This window comes from Nicotiana tabacum, chromosome 7 (genome assembly GCF_000715075.1).
Source record: "Nicotiana tabacum cultivar K326 chromosome 7, ASM71507v2, whole genome shotgun sequence".
NCBI classification, from domain to species: Eukaryota; Viridiplantae; Streptophyta; class Magnoliopsida; order Solanales; family Solanaceae; genus Nicotiana; species Nicotiana tabacum.
The window spans coordinates 72,842,082-72,861,500 of NC_134086.1; the positions used below are offsets into that span (position 1 = coordinate 72,842,082).

At 39.1% G+C, this 19,419-nt stretch overlaps 1 protein-coding gene across 1 annotated transcript; it reads right to left on the reverse strand.

Annotated features, from left to right (window-relative positions):
* Positions 1–9,407: 9,407 nt before the first annotated feature.
* Positions 9,408–11,549, reverse strand: LOC142162137 (uncharacterized). The gene is made up of 4 exons (XM_075218453.1): positions 10,741–11,549; positions 10,400–10,694; positions 10,091–10,351; positions 9,408–9,548 (listed from the first exon to the last, which is right to left on the reverse strand). Exons 1-4 carry the CDS (start codon positions 11,547–11,549, stop codon positions 9,408–9,410), a joined length of 1,506 nt encoding a protein of 501 aa, XP_075074554.1.
* Positions 11,550–19,419: the final 7,870 nt, after the last annotated feature.

Here is a 19,419-nt window from a genome sequence, read left to right on the forward strand (position 1 = left end):
TCCCTATGGATACGATATTATACTATACTATACTTGATTAAAGAGCATAATTTTAAGTGGTGTTTTGAGCTCGTCAAATATTGATGCATGTCGAATGCAATGCAACACAGTGATAAAACCATATCCATACTCTCAAAGTATCAAGTCACTCAGTCCTCCCTGTCACTCAGTCGTCACCGTCACCTAGTCCTCCCAATCACTCGACACTCGCTCTCGAAATTCGTACTCATACTCGCACTCATTAGGTACCTGCGCTTACTGTAGGTGTGCAGACTACGGAGAGGGAGATCCAACCCAAGTGCTATAATAAGCCAATCATGGCATGAATTAATAATACCTGATGTGGCATGCATCCCGATCCCATCATGAATCAATATTACATGCTGAGGCATGCAGCCCGATCCCATCAATAACCTCACAATCATGCCCTCAGCCTCACTCAGTCATCAATCTCTCTAGTCTCTCGGGCTCATAATGGCATGAAATCAGCCCAAAAATGATGATGTGATGTATCAATAAATGGTAACAGAGTCTGAGATATGATATGCAAATGAATGTGTATGACTGAGTATGTATTTGCAATATAAGAAAATAACTCAACAGCAGAAATGACCTCAGTGGGTTCCAACAGCATAAGCATATAGACTAGACATGGTTTTTAACATGGATCACAGCTCAATTACTCTAGCACATAGAGATATCATAGATACAAATGAGATTAGGTAACTACACAATACCACAAAAATAACCGAGTCACAATTCACATGGTGCATGCCCGCACACCCAGGAGGGCATTCTTCTGAACTTGTTCCCCCAACTGAACCACTCTATCCTTTAAGATTGCATTTTTGAAGTTCTGAGTACAAACTCCTTGAACACTACATAACCCTTCAGTGGGCACACCATGAATAGATCCCAGCAAAGCAATATATAATACCATATCAATGCCATTTACCAAGGTGCAAATGTGACCATCCTCAACCTTGTACAAGTTGGCATAAAAGCTTTGAACTTCCTCCTCATATACCCTAGCAGTATCACATGTGAACAAATGTGTCCATTGTTGAAAATCATAGATTTCAACCAACTATCTCATACTTGCCTCCTCCAAGACATCAAAGGTAAATGTATGCCCCCATAGTACCTTTTGACTTCTCGATCTTTCTGTACAAGCACTCCCTAGACCATCAACCTTGGCCTTCTTTGAGGAACCAGGTTCATCAACAGTATCAACCTTTCTCTTAGCAGTCTTGCAGACACTTTTCTTCTTTTTATCAAACTTCATAGATTTGTCACCTGAGTCTTTCTCCATGCCCTCAGTAGCAGCAACATCAGCATCAACATCAACAAGCCTAGTCCGACATTTCAAAGACACAGAAGATCCCCTTTTTGGTTTGTGAAGACCGTGCTTTTCTGATAACTTCCTAGTTAATGTACTAGGTTCCTCCTCTTCTTCTTCATCCAGACTCACAACAGGAACTAACTCCTCATTTATAACTTTGCCATCTTTCACTAATTGTCTCCTCCTTGATTTTGACTGACTGTTCTTAATAGCAGACTCAAGAGCCTCCTTCTTTTGCAACCTTGTTGTGGGTCGCTTAGAAGTGGGCACTTCACCAACAGCTACTCTTCGCCTAGGCAGACTTGCGATTGGTAAATCATCAGAATCTTCTTCACTATTCTTCTTTTGATTGACAGACACATGACCTATCTCAAGCATGATTACATTCAGAGGTTCAACGTCTAAATGTGGAGAGGGAGCAGGGTCAGTACTGACATGGGTTCCTGAAGTGAAGGCAGATCAGGTCCTTCAACAGGCTCCCCAGTAATACCTACATGTGCCAAAGGATCAACAGGCACATGCTCACTATCCTCCTCATCAGGTTCAGATGTTTCTCCCCTGAGTCTTAAGACCATCCTCACTTCCTCCGATAAAACCCCCTTTATTTTCGATGGACAACATATTTTCAATTGCTTTCTTTTCTTGTAGATTCATGAGAGGCTCAGGAGAATTAGGAGAGGAACCTGTGTACTGAGGTACGGGAGTAGTCTGTGTTGAGTGGATGACTTTACTTCCCACAACTTGGTCTACTTTTTGACTTTTCTCCTATAGGAGAACTCTTGAGTTTTTGATTTCCTTCATTCTCAGCAATATTTGTGACATCCCTCTTTTCTAGAGAGGTGAGAGATGAGATATGGGAAACACCTTCTGCAAGAGGTGATGCTGGGTAACTCTTGAGAGAGCAAGAACTTGAATGGGTAAGAGAGGAGATGAAGGGTGGGGGTGACTCAATTCTAGTGTTTTGGTCATCAGTAGTGTGAGGATGAGAGACTGGTGTTGGTATTTCAATTGTGAGGACTCGATAGTGCTAGAGATTGATTGATCTTCAGCCATGGTGAGAGGAGGAGAAGATTTGGTGACCTAAAGAGAGAGTGAACAGGGAACAGATTTGGAAGTGATGATGTATGAAGTGCGGTGACAGAGATAGATGTATTTATGATGATAACGGGATTGGTTAGAAAAAGGGCGGCAAGTATTAGGGAGATGGGTCGATCTTATAACTGGTGAGGCGTTTGGGTTTAAAAGATGCAAACTAAATGCTGACAAGCGGATTATGTGGCACTTGTTTTGATTTTTCAGAATTGTGCATGAGAGAATATAGAAACTACTAACTTGTGTCAGGAGAACCAGGTTCCCTGACTGATCTCTTTTCTGTAAGCTTTACCTTTTTTACCAGTGTACAACTTCAAATTCTTATTTGCTCAGTAATCATCAAGCGTGTCTATCGGTAACGGTACAGAGATAAGTTAGACTTTACCAGAAATACCTTTTAGCTAAGTTTGCCTTAATCGTTATTTCATAGCCAATCATTGAGGGACCAGGTTCTCAATTGGGTTTTATCAACCCCAATGCTAGACAATTTTGCTCGAATTGTTCTCTACTCAGGGCTTTGGTGAATATATCAACAATTTGGTCTTCAGTGCTGCAGAATTTCATGCATATAAGCCCTTTCTCAATATTGTCTCTAAGAAAATGGTGACGTACATCAATGTGCTTTGTCCTCTTGTGTTGAACTGGATTTTTTGCCCATGTTGAGTGCACTAGTATTATCAGATAAGAGAGGAACACAGTCTGAGAATACTCTAAAATATTTCAATTGTTGCTTGATCCATAGAAGTTGAGCACAACAAGAGGCAGCTGCTACATATTCAGCTTCTGCAGTTGAAAGTAAAGGTGGCTAACGGGCCGGGTTGGACCGGAACCGGATCGGCCCAGACCGGTAAACCGGAACCAGACCGGTTCATAGGGGGCTGGGTAGGGGGGTTAGGCCGTGGACGGAGGGGTTCGTTTGGGCAAGCAGTTAACCGGGCCCGGGTAACCCAATTGGCATGAACAGTGCCCGAACCGGTTAACTATCAGATTTTTTTTTGTACTTTCCTACAGCGTGGGGCCCACTATCCGTTGGAAAATCAGATTTTTCATCACATATCCGTTGGACAATGGATTTGTTGCATAAATGGCCATTTTTTTAATTTTTTGTATTTAATACTTTACAAAATTAACCCTTTTAAAAATCTATAAATACATCCCCCCTCTTCTTCATTTTTTCACTCAAAATTCTTATCTCAATCTCAATTCTTAAATTCTCAATTTCTCTCTTCCCTTCAATTTGCAAGATTTCATCTTCTAATTTTATAATTTTTATTTGGCTCTCTTTTCTTGAATTTAATTTATCGGAAGTTGTCATTCGAAAATTTGAAGTTTGAAGTTCAAAATTGATATACTTGCTTGACGTTTGTTCGTAGTAACACCAGAATTGCGTAATCAAGTGCTCAATTTATTGTTGAATTCGGTGCACTCCCTCCAACTCTTTCTCTTATTTAATATTTTAATTGCATATTTAATTTGAGCTTATACTTTAATTTTTACAATATGTTTAGTGCTGCTAAAAGAGCGTGTAGAAAAGTTACTAGTAGGGGTGGAAATAAAAAAAGAGGTAGTCCTGGAGCTTCTGATAGTAATAGTAATGACCCATTAACACATGTTTCTGAATCATCACCTAATGATAATGTAGATATAGATTATGAACAATTACAAGAAGATTTTGGAATAGAAAATAATGAAATTGAAATAGAAGATGAGATACCACCTACACCTACTAGTGGTGGAGTTGGTAGTATTGGAGTTGGAGTTGCTAGTGCTACAAGGGGTGGTGGTCGTGGCACCACTCCTAGTAGACCACCTGTGGCTCCGACTTCTACTCGTAGAAAAATAAGTAAGGTTTGGAATTTTTTTGAAATAGTAGAAGGTACTGATAGAGTTAGGTGCACAATTTGTAATGATACTTTTAAACATTTGACTGGAGGAAATTTAGGTGGGACTGAGACGCTTAGTAGACATATGAGAGTTGACCGTCCCATAGAATGGGGCGCTGATGGGGATGGAAATCAAACAATTATTAACCCTACTACTGGAGGTCTAGTAAAATATGATAAAATGAGGGATCGTGAGGAATTAGCAAAAATGATTACTTTAGGTTGTCTACCTTTTTCTTTTGCTTCTTCATCGTATCTTATTATGTATATTCAAAGGATTTACAATCCTTTATTTAAAGGTATCCCTAGAAGTACTTGTAGAGCAGATATCTTTAGACTTCATGGACAATATCAAACATACATACGTTATTTGTTTAGCCACCTTCCTTCTAGAGTATGTCTAACTTTTGATATTGGCCATGCTGTTAATGGAAATGATTATTTGACAATTACATGCCATTGGATAGATGATAGTACTTGTATGCAAAAACATATTATCGCTTTTAAATATGATGAAAATCATAGTCATACTGTTGCGTTTATAAGTAGTACTATTGTTGAAGTTGTTGAATTTTATAATCTAAACAAAAAAGTATTGTGTATGTCTTTTGATAATGATTCTAACAATAATGCCGCAATTTCAATTTTAAAAATGCATTTGCAACCACCTCTTGATGATATTTTTCATGTTAGGTGTGCATGTCATGTTTATAATTTAATTGTTAAAAGTGGCCTTGATTTATTTTCAGTTGAGATTACTCATGTTAGAAGAGCAGTTGGTGTTATTCAAGGAAATAATAGACAATCTAGAATAAAAGAATTTAAGACTAAGTGTATCCAGTATAACCTTAAACCTAGATTCATGCCAGACGAAATTGTTACTAGATGGAATTATACATATATAATTTTTAAAATGTTGCTACAAATATAGATTCCCAATAACTGAAGTTGCTAATGCACATTGTACTGATCCAAGGCGTATGTTAACAAGTGATACTTGGGAGGTCATTAATGATGTTGTTAAATTTTTACATAAATTTTATACAGCTACTGTTGAGTTTTCTGGAGCATATTACCCCACTGTTACTATGGCTTTAGTACATATAACTGAAATTTCTTTTCTACTATCTGAATTTAAGAAGAAAGAAAAATATAAGGATGTTGTTGAAAAAATGCAAGCAAAATTTAAAAAATATTTCTTTCCAATTCCTCCGATTTACTTAATTGGTGCAGTTTTAAATCCTTCTATTAAAATGTCTGATTGTCACCAATTAATGAATGCTTTATATACTTATATGGAGATTGGAGAAACTGAAACCCCAAATTTATATGTTTCTATGAACAAGCTAAATGAATATTTACAACAACTATATAATTATTATGCAAATGAATGTGATAATGCTGCTCGTGCTTCTGGCAATGTTAATCCTGCTATGCAATGTAGCACTTCTGCTACTGTGGATGATGAAGAAGGCCTTGATAGTTTTAATATTTTTTCTACATTTTCTAACACTCAAACCAGTAGAAGGAATATTGATGAACTTCAATTCTACTTGCAGAAGCAAAATGAGCCTCGCACAAAGGAATTTTCACCGTTGGGATGGTGGCATGAAAATGGAAAGCAATTTCCTGTTCTTTTCGCTATGGCTCGGGACGTGCTTAATGTGCCAATTTCTACTGTTGCATCGGAGAGTGCATTTAGCCAAGCAAGACAACAACTTGGAGACACCCGCCACTCATTGGGAAGCAATGCTTTGGAAGTTTTAGTATGTTTCAGAGATTGGATTAGATCAAAACGAAGAAATCAAGGAAAGGAAGATGTTGATAGCCCAAAAGACGAGGAACTTGGAGATATATTAACACATGGAAATCCATCCGAATTTAACACGCCAGAAGAAGGTCAATTGGTTCATATTGATTATGATGAACTTGCTAGGGCGATGCAAAACATTTGAAATTACTACTTTACTAGTTTACTTGTTGAAAAAAATGTAAACATTTCATTTTGTAAGTTTGAAAGTTGAAACTTGAAATTAAGAAATAAAGTAGCACTTGCAATAAGTGCAATTTTCTCCCATCTTACTTGTATTCTTTTAATTAATACACAGTATTAATATAACTTACAATAGTTATACAAAATTCCAAAAAAAAATTAAAAATACACTAAACCCGGCCCGGCACGACCCCCTCAACCCGTAACCCTTATGGTTCAATTTTTACCCGGATTAACCCAGCCCGCTAAACCCGTTACTGTACCAACCCGGAACCGGCCCGAAACTCGGACAGGTAAAAAAAAAGGACCCTGCCCGGCCCGGCCAACCCATTTAACAACTTTAGTTGAAAGTGCCACAGAATTTTACTTCCTTGTACCTAATGAGATTAAGCAGGAACCCAAGAAGTGTGCCATCCCAGAAATTCTTTTCCTGTCTACCAGATATCTAACATAATCAGTGTCAGCATACCCAATAAGATCAAAACTGTCTCCTGAAGGATAATAGAGGGCTAGGTCCTGTGTTCCTTTGAGATATATCTCAGTATTCTCTTGGCAGCCTTCAGATGATATTCCTTTGGATTAGATTGAAACCTTGCACAGAGACCCATGCTAAAAATATTGTTTGGTCGGCTTGTAGTGAGATACAATAGTGACCCTATGACTCCTCTATACATGGTCTGGTTTACAGGGGAACCAGGTTCATCCATGTCTAGATGAGTAGCTGTTGCAATGCGCGTGTTGATAACTTTTGAGGCATCCATATCATACCTTTTCAGCAGCTCCTTGATGTACTTTTGCTGACTTATGAATGTTCCCTTCTTAGATTGCATCACTTGAAGTCTTAGGAAGAAATTCAATCCACCCATCATACTCATCTCAAATTCACTCCCCATGATTTTAGCAAATTCTTCGCAGAGAAAGTCCGTTGTGGCTCCAAAGATGATATCATTGACATGCACCTGAACAATGAGTAGGTTCCTCCCTCATTTATTTAAGAAAAGAGTTTTGTTAATCTTCCTTCTTGCAAAGACATTTTCCAAAAGTAATTTTGACAATCTTTCATACCAAGCCCTGGGAGCCTGTTTTAAACCGTATAATGCCTTATCTAGTTTAAACACATGATTAAGGTGTTCGTGACACTCAAAACCAGGAGGCTGCTTGACATAGACTTCCTCCCTTAGATAGCCATTTAGAAATACACTTTTGACTTCCATTTGGAATAGGGTGAACTCCATATGAGATGCAAAGGCAATCAGAATTCTAATGGCTTCCATTCGAGCTACAGGAGGAAAAAGTTACATCATAATCAATCCCTTCTTCCTGATTATAGCCTTGAACCACAAGTCATTTCTTGTTTCTTGTGGTATTTCAAACTCAACAAGCTTGTTTCTGAATACCCACCTGGTTCCTATAATGGTTTTATCAGCAGGCCAAGGAATCAGGTGCCATATTCCTCTCAAATTGATGAAGCTCCTTTTGCATGGTTGTGATCCAGTCTGCATCTTTTAGCGCTTCCTTTATATTTTTGGGATCTATTTGGGAAAGAAAAGCTGAGAAGGCAAGTGAGTTCCTTGATTTTGATCTGGTTTGAACTCTTGAGTCAACATGAGTGATGATGTTGTCAAGAGGATGTGAGCTTTTGAACTTTCAATTTGGTGCCTGGGTCTCATTGGTAGAGGCACCAGGCACTTCTGACTTGGATTTTTGCGAGTTTCTTGCTTCACCGAGCGGGGTTCCTTGGACTGCATCAACAACTATGTTTTCAGCTTTAGTTGTTGTAATTGGGGGACCAGGTTCCTCTCCATTGATGGAGATGTATTCGCATAATCTTCACCGAATTCCTTGACATGGCTCACTATGTCTGCCTTTCCATTTGCTATGTCAATTACTTCACCTGGCACAGATAAGGGCTCTCCATCTTGATCAACATATCTGTCCTTTTGAAAGGAGAGGTGAGCTTCACCAAAGATCACGCGAATGCTTTCTTCTACATATTGAGTCTTTTTGTTGTAGACCTTGTAAGCTTTGCTTTGAGATGAGTATCCCAGGAAGATTCCTTCATCACTTTTGGCGTCGAACTTCCCAAGAGCTTCCTTTCCATTGTTAAGAACAAAGTATTTACACCCAAAAGTTCTTAGATGTGTCAGCTTGGGCTTCCTTCCATTTAGCAGTTCATATGGAGTTTTGTTCAGAAGGGACCAGATCATGCACCTTTTTACCAAGTAGCACACAGTGTTGATAGCTTTTGCCCAAAATGTTTTTGCGATCCCACTATCAATTAGCATTGTTCTTGCAATGTCTTCAAGAGTTCTATTCTCCCTCTCCACAACACCATTTTGTTGAGGTGTTCTTGGAGTAAAACAATTGTGAGTGATGCCATTTTCAGTGCAGAATTCATCGAACTTGGCAGTGTCAAACTCCGTCCCATGATCAAATCTGATGCAGGCTACTTTATTACCCATCTTCACTTGGATCTTTTTGACAAAGGCAACAAACACTTCACAAGTTTCATCTTTGGTCCTAAGGAACAAGGTCCATGTGAATCTGGAATAGTCATCGACTATTACAAAGATATACTTCTTTCCTCCTCCGCTTGGCACCCTCATAGGTCTAAATAGATCCATATGAAGGAGATCAAGTGGCCTTGCAGTGCTGACTTCCTTTTTGGGATTGAACAAAGATCTGACTTGCTTCCCTTTTATATATGCATCACACACTTTGTGATCCTTGAAGCTTGATTTTTGCAGACAACGAACCAGGTCCTTCCTTACTAATTTGTTCAACAACGTGAAGCTTGCGTGACCTAGCCTCTTGTTCCATAGCTTAGTATCATCGCCAACAACGCTTAAGAACTTAAATCTCCATTCTTCAACGACTCAAAATCAGCTACATAGATATTCTAGTATCTTTTTGCCACTAGCACCACCTCACCTGTGACCAGGTTCGTCACTGTGCATATTTTTGACACAAACTCAGCCTTGTTTCCCTTGTCACAGATTTGGAAAATGCTTAGTAAGCTGTACTTCAAGCTGTTCACGTAGTACATATTTTCGATTGAGTGAGAGAGAGACTTCTCAATCCTTCCAACTCCCAGAATCTATCCCTTCTTGTCATTCCCAAAGGATACATTTCCTCCTTGCAGGGCCTTTAGTGAAAGGAAATCATTTGTACTTGCAATCATATACTTTGAGCAGCCACTATCCATGTACCATTGTAGGCTACTTCCTTTCACTATTCCCTGCACAAGAAGATTAGGAGTTAGCTTTACGGACCCAAGCCAATTTGGGTCCTTTGTAATGAGTAAAGGGGTGAATAAGGGATCTTTTGGTCCATGCAGGCATTATGTGTTTTTTAAATGAGGGACCAGGTTCTCTACTAGTAGTTACTTTTTCAGCAAAGGCTTTGTTTTTCTACTATGACTGACATATGGCCTTACAGTTTTCTTTAAGTTGTCCATTGTTACCGCAGTGGGTGCAAAGCCAATTGTCAGGTATAGTAGTGTACTTCCTATAAGGGTTGTAAGGGATCTTTTCCCTTTGAAACCCAATCCCCTACCTGTTTCCCCCATTGTTGGAGTACATGGCAGTGATAGAATCAGAGGACCAGGTCCACTTGAGTGATTTATCAAGATCACTCTTCACTCTACTAGGTCTTCCTGAAGTTGTTTGTTTTTCTCAAGTTCAACACACAGACTAAACTGCACTATCTTTAGCTCATTTTCAAGCTTAGTTTGTGCCTCGCTTGAAACTCCCTTTCCTTTATGATAATTTTCATCCCTACTTTCCATTGTGGGTTTCCCAACTTCAAGTCCATTACTACCACTAGAAGATCATCTCTTTCTTGTTCTACATTTTCAATCCTTTTCTTTAAGACATTTCTTTCTTTATTCGGGTTCTCAATTGACTCTCTCAGATCGACTGCAATTATTACTAGGTCATCTCTTGACTGTTCTGCTTCTCCTAATTCAACTGTTAAGACATATCTGTCATTTACAAGACTATGATAAGCATCGATTAGCACATTTTCCAAAGACATGAGTTTCTTAGGAGAATAAGATTTCAGATTTCTTTGAACATCCAGAAAATTTACCTCATCATCATCGTCATCTTCATCATCAGACTGGGCCATCAAAGCAAAACTTGAATCGTACTCGGTTGATTCACTTTCTACTGCCATCATAGAGCTATTTCCTGGTTCATCATCTTCTGCAGATTCGATTGATAAATCTCCCCATATAGCAAGAGCTTGTCTCACAACATTGTCAGCGACATTTTTTCTATTGAAGCGTATGTCAAGAACCAGGTTCCTTTTGGCTGCTTTGTTTGAGTGGATCTTGTACTGATCCTGCTTTAGGAGAGGGCAGTCCTTGATGAAATGTCCTGGCCTACCACATTTATGATAGAGATCATAATTCTTTGGCTTGCTAGAACTTCCCTTTTTTTGGAATGCCTCCATTCTTGTGAACCATTTTCTGGAATATTCTTGTTAGGTATGCCATATCACCATCTTCACCACTTGACTCATAGTTTTCTATTTTGAGGACCAGGTTCTTCTCCTTCTTGGGCTCTCTTATTTCACTGTCTTTCTTCTTTTTCATCTCATATGTTGTTAGATTGCTAACAAGTTCATCAAAATTTAGCTCCTGCAAGTCCTTTGCCTTTGTAATGGCATTCACTTGTCTTCCCCAAGAACTGGGTAGCACGCTTAGGATCTTTCTAACCAGCTTGTTTCTTGGAATAGTTTCATCAAGGGAGTGAATCTCATTGATGATGGAGGTGAACTGGGTATGCATTTCTTGGACAGATTCATTGTGTAGCATCCTGAAGAGCTCGTATTCAATTGTGAGCATGTCGATTTTGGATTGCTTGACCTGTGTTGTTCCTTCATGAGCTGTCTGTAGGGTTTCCAAAATTTCTTTGGCTGACTGACATGCTGATCTCCTATTATATTCATCCGGTCCAATACCACATACCAGAATTTTCTCAGCACGAAAGTTCTTCTTTATGGCCTTTCTATCAGCATCATTGAATTCTTTCCATGTCTTGGGAATGGCTACTAGTGGGTCGCCAAGGTTTTTGGTAGGAATAAATGGTCCATCACTTATGACATCCCATATCTCAGAATCTTTAGCCATGATAAAGTCATGCATTCTAGTTTTCCACCATCCATAATACTGTCCATTGAACCTAGGTGGTCTGTACGTAGACTGGCCTTTTTCGTCGTTTGGAGGAGTAGCCATGATGATCCTTTCTAATTATTAACCTAATTGAAATAACAGGCTCTAATACCAATTAATATAATATAAGGGTCCACCAAACTCTATAGAGAACCATGTTCTCTATCAGGTCTAACAGTACACACACAGAGAGCTATAATTAAATGGTAAGAGGAATTTTACGTAGAAAATTACCTGCTCAACGGGATTAAAAGCCACAACCTACCCTTGTAGGATATCAACTTCACTACTCAGCAGCTTTTAGATTACAATCTATGCAACCTAGGAATTCACCTCTTATTCCCTCACTAACTTGTAATACTCTATTACAAGCCACTTTGTAATAACTCTATTACAAAGATTTTACAACACTAACTCTAGCCAAGACTCAAACATACTGGTTTAAGGACATACAATTACTTTATGTGGGAACTGGTCCGTAGTTGTTTTGTTTTTTATTCTTGAAGCACTTGAAAATTGCTTGCTGGATAGTCACGTTAATGAGCTTGTCAAATGTTCAAGTGTTTGTTTTGCCTCCATTGCATGCATATATACATGTGTGACCTCACTTACAATTATGCAAGCAAGGTAGGTAAAAAGTCTTCCCTGGAAAGTTGACTACAAAACTGTTCTGCACAGTAGCGTGTGCAGACAACAATTTTCCAGCTGGAAAGTTGACTTTGTGTAGTCTCCTAAGAAACTGATAGGGACCTGGTCCCTCAGTTGTTCCTTCCACTTCTGAAGAGTTAAATCATATTCTCCGCTGAATCCCATCCTGGGATCTTGTGATCTTGAGGTCTTGTAAATGTGTAACAGGTTTTTATCTGGTTATGTATAGTAAGTTTGTTAGATAATCAAAATATAAAGTAAAGTACTTGTAACCAGAGTACTTGTAACCTATCAATAAGTCAACATTAATGATAGAGCTATAAAAAACAACATGATCCCTCTGAAGTGTCACCGTATATGCACACTAATTATACTTATATATTTAGTGCCTCTCATTGGAACTATTATCAATACCGTACCATGACTGCCCCATTTATTAGTAGTAACTGCCCGACCGGCCGTAGCACGATGGTAAATATATGACTGCCCAACCACTCGTAGATTGATGGTAAATGCATGACTGTCCGACCGACCGTAGTACGACGTTAAATGCATGGCTGCCAGACTGGCTGTAGCACGGTGATAAATGCATAACGGCCCAACCGGCTGTCGCTCGATGATAAATGGAGTTGCATATAACACTACATTATGAATATAAACATCTTTATTGAATGCCTCAATAGAAACTTAGGAATATACTTAGGCATGCTTTGAATATCATTTTAAAATAAGGAATAACAAAGACATCCTTAACTACTAAGAGTAGAACCACTTATGAAATAGCATTACGTTTATGTTTTATTACTTGGATCGTGCCAAAAGAATGAAGGATTAGCCTTAACATATCTTAGCCCACTGGCCCAAGATCTCACCTCGAATCCACTTCACGATCTATACGATAACAAGAATAATACTATTGTCAATCGTATGAACAATTCTCTTAATCACATAATAGAAGATAACATATCCTACAATGAAATGGATAGTATTTCCCCTATTTTTATCATTCCCTCAAGCATGCCATAGGCAAGATAATACAACAACACAAATAGGAATTCCTATGACACATTTTACAACCAAATAATGATACAACGAGTGGAAAGCTCGGCTATGATTATCAACCATACTTCTACAATCTTTTCTTTCCTTCAAAATACATATCAATACCTACACCAATTGTATACTCAAGTTACTCCAACAATTTCCAGTCACAATAAAACTTAGAAAATTACCGGATAATCGATAGAACAACAACAACATCAAAATATGATTTCTCGCTATTAACTCCATAATTCCCATTCCATAATTTAGCTATGGCCTAGATGAATTTAAATACCAAGGAGAGGAAAATTCTTACTTTATTTTCCAAGAAATACTCTTATTCCACCTTACTTCACATTGAAGAAAGCACAGATTAACCAACGCATTAAAATAGAATAACGAGATTGAGGTGGTGCGCAAAACCCGTATATTGATCTTGTGAAAAATTGCATTTTACTTCCTTAAAAAGGCAAGTGTCCTTGCTTCTATATCAATAAATTATCTTACGTTGCAGCTATATAAATATAAGTTACCATTTCAACATAGTTGTTTGCCTTCATTAAAGCCAAGAAAGTGGTATAAAGTCTAAAGTAACCTTTTTCTCTTTACACGTGTCATCCCTAGGTCAACCTTTCATTACATGATGATACTACATATTTTTTGCATATATGGTTGTATAATACTTACTTCCACTTGCCCACATCCCACATGACTTATGTCCACATACTACTTGTTCAATAATCCTAATTAATTTTTAGTCTTACACTACAATCTTCCGTTTAGCCATCTACGCATATAATTGATTTATGGATCTCATTTCACTTAAATACTAATCACTTTTAACCTACTTCATATACCCTAGCTACTATCATGGTCATGTGGTATAGAATTAGTATATAAATGTGGGAAATTATAGCTTGGACCCTTTTTTTTATCCCAAAATGTCAAACTTCTACGAAACTCATTTGCTTCGATTCGTTTACCCTCTGACCTCCACAACTTTACTTATCACTCGTTACAAAAAGCATAATTGCTGATAACCTCGAAAATAATCTTTTCCTTAAACTTATGTCAATTATCTTACAACAAATCCAACATACAAAAGTATGGGATGTAACAATATGAAGATATTAAGAACATGTTATGAAGATTTGAAGGATAGATGAACGGATGAAGATATGAGAAACTTGAGAGTAACTTAAGGAAGTTCGCGGTCAGAAAGTAAAAAGGTGAAAATAGAAAACTGGAGCTTTTATAGGGAAAGAGTAATGATTGCGAGACGTTTCAATTTTGGTAACTGTCGGGGGTGATCAACCGACGACTGATGTGTGTTCAAAATCAGAGAAACATGACTAATGTGATGTTTGGGTTTGTCAGCTTGCTCATGATGTGCCAGTGAAGGAGCCAGGTTCAATTAGTCACTTCTTATCGCTCCTATAATGTACTCTCCGAGAAGTGAAAGGATTATCTATTTACAGGTAAAATCGGGGATAGAGTTACCCTCGATTTCCCGTTGTAGAATGAGAAACGACATTACTTGTCACTAGCTCGAGTGAAACTGAAGGTACCAATGGATCGGAACCAAGGACGGACAGACGGACGATACAACGGGTCTCGTGCATGGCCAAACCCGAAAAAAGTCAAGCTCGAGTGAGATGAATAATTGAGGGCAAAAGAAAGATGGTTAAATGAGACAAATTGGGGGGCCAAAATATGCTCCATCACTCGGATATTGCATCACGGATCATGCTCGATGTTGGCTACATATCATATTTTCGTGGGAGAAACGGAAGAAAAGATTTTTACCTTATTTAGATTTGTATTAGCGTTAAAACTCCTCTACTATATAAAGAGGAGAACTCTTTTTTTTATAGACTGTTGGCATCCATATCAAAGCAATAAAGTAGACTTTGGCTTTTAGCAATTGTTTAAGTATTCTTCAGTTGTTCATCCATTTAGTTGGAACCGAGCTCTATCTCGAGGGCTCGACTGAAACCGATTGTTAGCATTTAAGCCTAACGCAAGGCTTAATTACTTCGCCATATTTGGTTTGATCATTTTATCTCATTTTATTTTAATTACTTACTGCTTTTTGATTATTTGTGTTAAATTAAATCACGTATCCTTTAAATCACGTACAAATTTAATTATTATCCGTTTTAAGTGGCAAACAAATAGTTAAATTACTTGTGGTTGTTCAATTGGTCATTCGAAAAGGGAATTTCTTGTAAGGTTCTGTCCAATTAATAGTTGGTGGTGGGTGAGGGCACTTTAAATGTCGTTAGCGCGTACGCACCACAAACAGGCTTGGATGAGGATATTAAAAGGCACTTTTGGGAGGGGTTGGATGAGATTGTTCGTAGTATACCGCCTTCTGAGAGGTTATTCATAGGAGGAGATTTCAATGGTCATATTGGGTTATCTGCAGGTGGGTACACTGAGGTGCATGGCAGATTTGGTTTCGGAGAGCGGAATGGAGGGGGCATTGCGCTGTTGGACTTTGCCAAGGCTTTCGATCTAGTCATTGCAAACTCGAGTTTTACGAAGCGGGATGAACATTTGGTTACTTACCAAAGTTCGGTGGCGAAGACTCAGATTGACTATCTCCTCCTCAGGAGATGCGACAGAAGGTTGTGCGAGGACTGCAAGGTTATCCCAGGTGAGACCCTCTCAAAGCAGCATAGGCTTTTGGTGATGGACATTTGTATTAGGATAAGGAGGAAGAAGAGGTCAGTACAAGGACGCCCCGGGATTAGGTGGGGTGCCTTAACTAAGGATAAAGCTAAAGAGTTGGAAGGAAGGTTATCGGCAATGGGAGCTTGGAGAAGTAGTGGGGACGCAAACACAATATGGTCGACGACGGTGGACTGTATAAGAAAGGTGGCGAGAGAGGTGTTAGGGATATCTACGGGCCACAATGGTGGCCACAAAGGAGATTGGTGGTGGAATGCAGTTGTCCAAGGTAAAGTGGAAGCAAAGAAGGTGGCTTACCTACGGTTAGTAGGGAGCACTAACGAGGAGGAGAAGAGAGAGAACAGTCAGAGGTATAAGGTAGCTAGGAAGGAGGCGAAGATGGCAGTGACGGAGGCTAAGAGGACAGCTTTTGCTCGTCTGTATGAGGAACTAAGTAACAAATGTGGGGAGAAGAAGTTATTCCGACTCGCTAAGGCGAGAGAGAGGACAACTCGGGATCTGGACCAAGTGAGGTGCATAAAAGATGATGACGGCAAAGTTTTGATGGGAGATGACCAGATTAAGAGGAGGTGGCAGACCTACTTTCATAAACTTCTAAGTGAAGAAGGGGATCAAGATATTATACTTGGGGAATCGAGGAATGCCAACAGTCACCATGAATTAAGTAATTGTAGGGACATTGAGATCGATGAAGTCATGGAGGCAATGCATAAGATGAGAAGGGGCAGAGCTACCGGGCCAGACGAAATTTCGGTTGAACTGTGGAGGTGTGTGGGTAGAGCAGGCTTGGAATGGCTTACTGCATTGTTTAGTGTTATATTCAAGACTAATAGGATGCCTGAAGAGTGGAGGTGGAGTACAATGGTCCCGTTGTATAAGAACAAAGGTGATGTCTAGAGCTGTAACAACTATAGGGGCATCAAATTACTAAGTCATACCATGAAAGTTTGGGAGAGAGTGGTAGAAATGAGAGTGCGAAGGACGGTGTCTATTTCAGACAACCAGTTCGGGTTCATGTCGGGATGATCTACCACAGAAGCTATCCACCTTATTAGGAGGATGGTGGAACAGTATAGAGATAGGAAGAAGGATCTCCACATGGTGTTTATTGATCTGGAGAAAGCGTACGATAAGGTTCCTAGGAAGGTCTTATGGAGCTGCTTAGAGGATAAAGGGGTCCCGAGTAACTATATTAGGGTGATTAAAGACATGTATGATGGAGCTAAGACTCGGGTTAGGATAGTAGGAGGCGACTCTGAACACTTTCCAGTTATTACGGGGTTGCACCAAGGGTCTGCGCTCAGCCCATTCCTATTTGCCCTGGTGATGGATGCACTGACTCATCATATTCAAGGGGAGGTTCCATGGTGCATGCTATTTGCTGATGACATTATTCTAATTGACGAGACAAGAGGCGGCGTCAACGAGAGGCTAGAGATTTGGAGACATGCTCTTGAGTCTAAAGGTTTCAAGTTGAGTAGGACGAAGACGGAATACCTCGAGTGCAAATTTGGATTTGAGCCGATGGAAGCGGGAGTTGAAGTGAGGCTTGACTCTCAAGTCATTCCCAAGAGAGGTAGTTTCAAGTACCTTGGATCGGTTATTCAGGGGATCGGGGAGATTGACGAGGATGTCACACACCGTATAGGGGTGGGGTGGATGAAGTGGAGGTTAGCATTGGTAGTCTTGTGTGACAAGAAACTAAGAAGGCATGAAAGGTAAGTTTTATAGAGCAGTGGTTAGGCCTGCCATGTTATATGGAACTGAATGTTGGCCGGTAAAGAACTCACACATCCAGAAGATGAAAGTAGCAGAGATGATGATGTTGAGGTGGATGTGCGGGCATACAAGGATGGATAAGATTAGGAATGAAGATATTCGAGAGAAGGTGGGTGTGGCCTCCATGGAGGACAAGATGCGGGAAGTAAGACTCAGATGGTTCGGGAACATTCAGAGGAGGAGCACTGATTCACCGGTGAGGAGGTGTGAGCGACTGGCTGTAGTGGGCACGCGGAGAGGTAGAGGACGACCTAAGAAGTATTGGGGAGAGGTGATCAGACAGGACATGGCGCGACTTAGGATTACTGAGGACATGGCCCTTGATAGGGAATTATGGAGGTCGAGCATTAAGGTTGTAGGTTATGGGAGAGTGTGAATATTTCTACAGCACAATAGAGTGAGACTATCCAGTTAGGAGTTAGACTAGGAATGTCATTGGTCTTCTATTGATGCAGGGCTTTACCTTCTAGTTGTGCTATACCAGCCATCTATTTCGTATTTCGTATTTCATATTCTGTATTTCATATCTCTTATATATTGTTGTTATATTTATTATGCATTTTTATGGTACTAATATATCATCTCCTATTGCTTTTTTGAGCCGAGGGTCTCCTGGAAACAGCCTCTCTACCCTTCGGGGTAGGGGTAAGGTCTGCGTACATATTACCCTCCCCAGACCCCACTTGTGAAATTATACTGGGTCGTTGTTATTGTTGTTGTTGTTGTTGTTGTTGTTCTGTCCAATTAACACAGTGCGAATAGATGTAGTAATCAAATGAACACTATGCGAATAGAAAGTTAGATAGAAAGTTAGATGATCACTATCCTCTCATATTTAGATGTAGTCATCAAATGATCTTAAACTACTAAATATAGTAATTTTTTCTAAAAGAAAATATCTCATATCAAATGGCAGAAAACTGTTGGTAAAATATATGACAATATTGACACGAATAAGGAAAATAGAAAATAACGTATCGCATTAACGTTGCGTCGTCGCACAAGCCACTATTTTGAAAGTGATTTCGATCCGATTAGGGTGTAAATCGTTAAAATCGATCGCTCCCAAAGATTTTACAACACTTGCAAACACGTGCACTTGTGACTGGAAATTTGAAGTTTGCATAAACAAAATTGCCCAGAAAAATAAAATTGATAAGAACAACTTTAGAGAGGATGAGAGGAATATGTTTGTCTTTCATTTGATACGCTGCTAATCCCTAAAGAGGGAAGCTTATATATCCAAGTTGCTGGACTATTACCGAAGATAAGATTAATCAGGGGACTAATATGTAGCAATAAACTCAGCTGTTATAAAAATTAAACTCCAACTATTGTAAAATTTATTCAAGGAAAATTAACAGAGATATATTTTGGTAAGCATATATTTAAACATATTTCTGGTAGGCTCAAAATGTTCAAAGTAATTTTAGTAAAATCAGATTTGAATTGGGCCTCATGTATATCTCATGTGTGTGTGGGGTGGGTGGGTGGGTGGGGGGGGGGGACAAATCATCCAATTTTACCTTCAAGCTCAATTTCTCATGTGTGCAAGACCACTCTATTTTACTAGCTCTTTACAAGCCCAATAAAAAACAACTTAATATAAAGAGGAAAAGAGAGTTCTTCCTAATCCATATGTGATACTAATCCATATGTGATGCTTGTCTTTCAAATAAGACAAACAAGAAAGGAAAAAAAAGACCCACAAAGAAATCTTTGACTTTGCATTACCAACTATTTGTAATAATACCAACAACCCCCACTAATC

Coding starts and splice junctions, on each gene's coding strand:
- LOC142162137 (XM_075218453.1), bottom strand. CDS start 11,549: ATGGCTACTCCTCCAAACGACGAAAAAGGCCAGTCTACGTACAGACCA. Junction 10,695..10,740: donor GGCATTCCAAAAAAAGGGAA/GTTCTAGCAAGC, acceptor TAAATGTGGTAG/GCCAGGACATTTCATCAAGG. Junction 10,352..10,399: donor AAGATGACGATGATGATGAG/GTAAATTTTCTG, acceptor TATTCTCCTAAG/AAACTCATGTCTTTGGAAAA.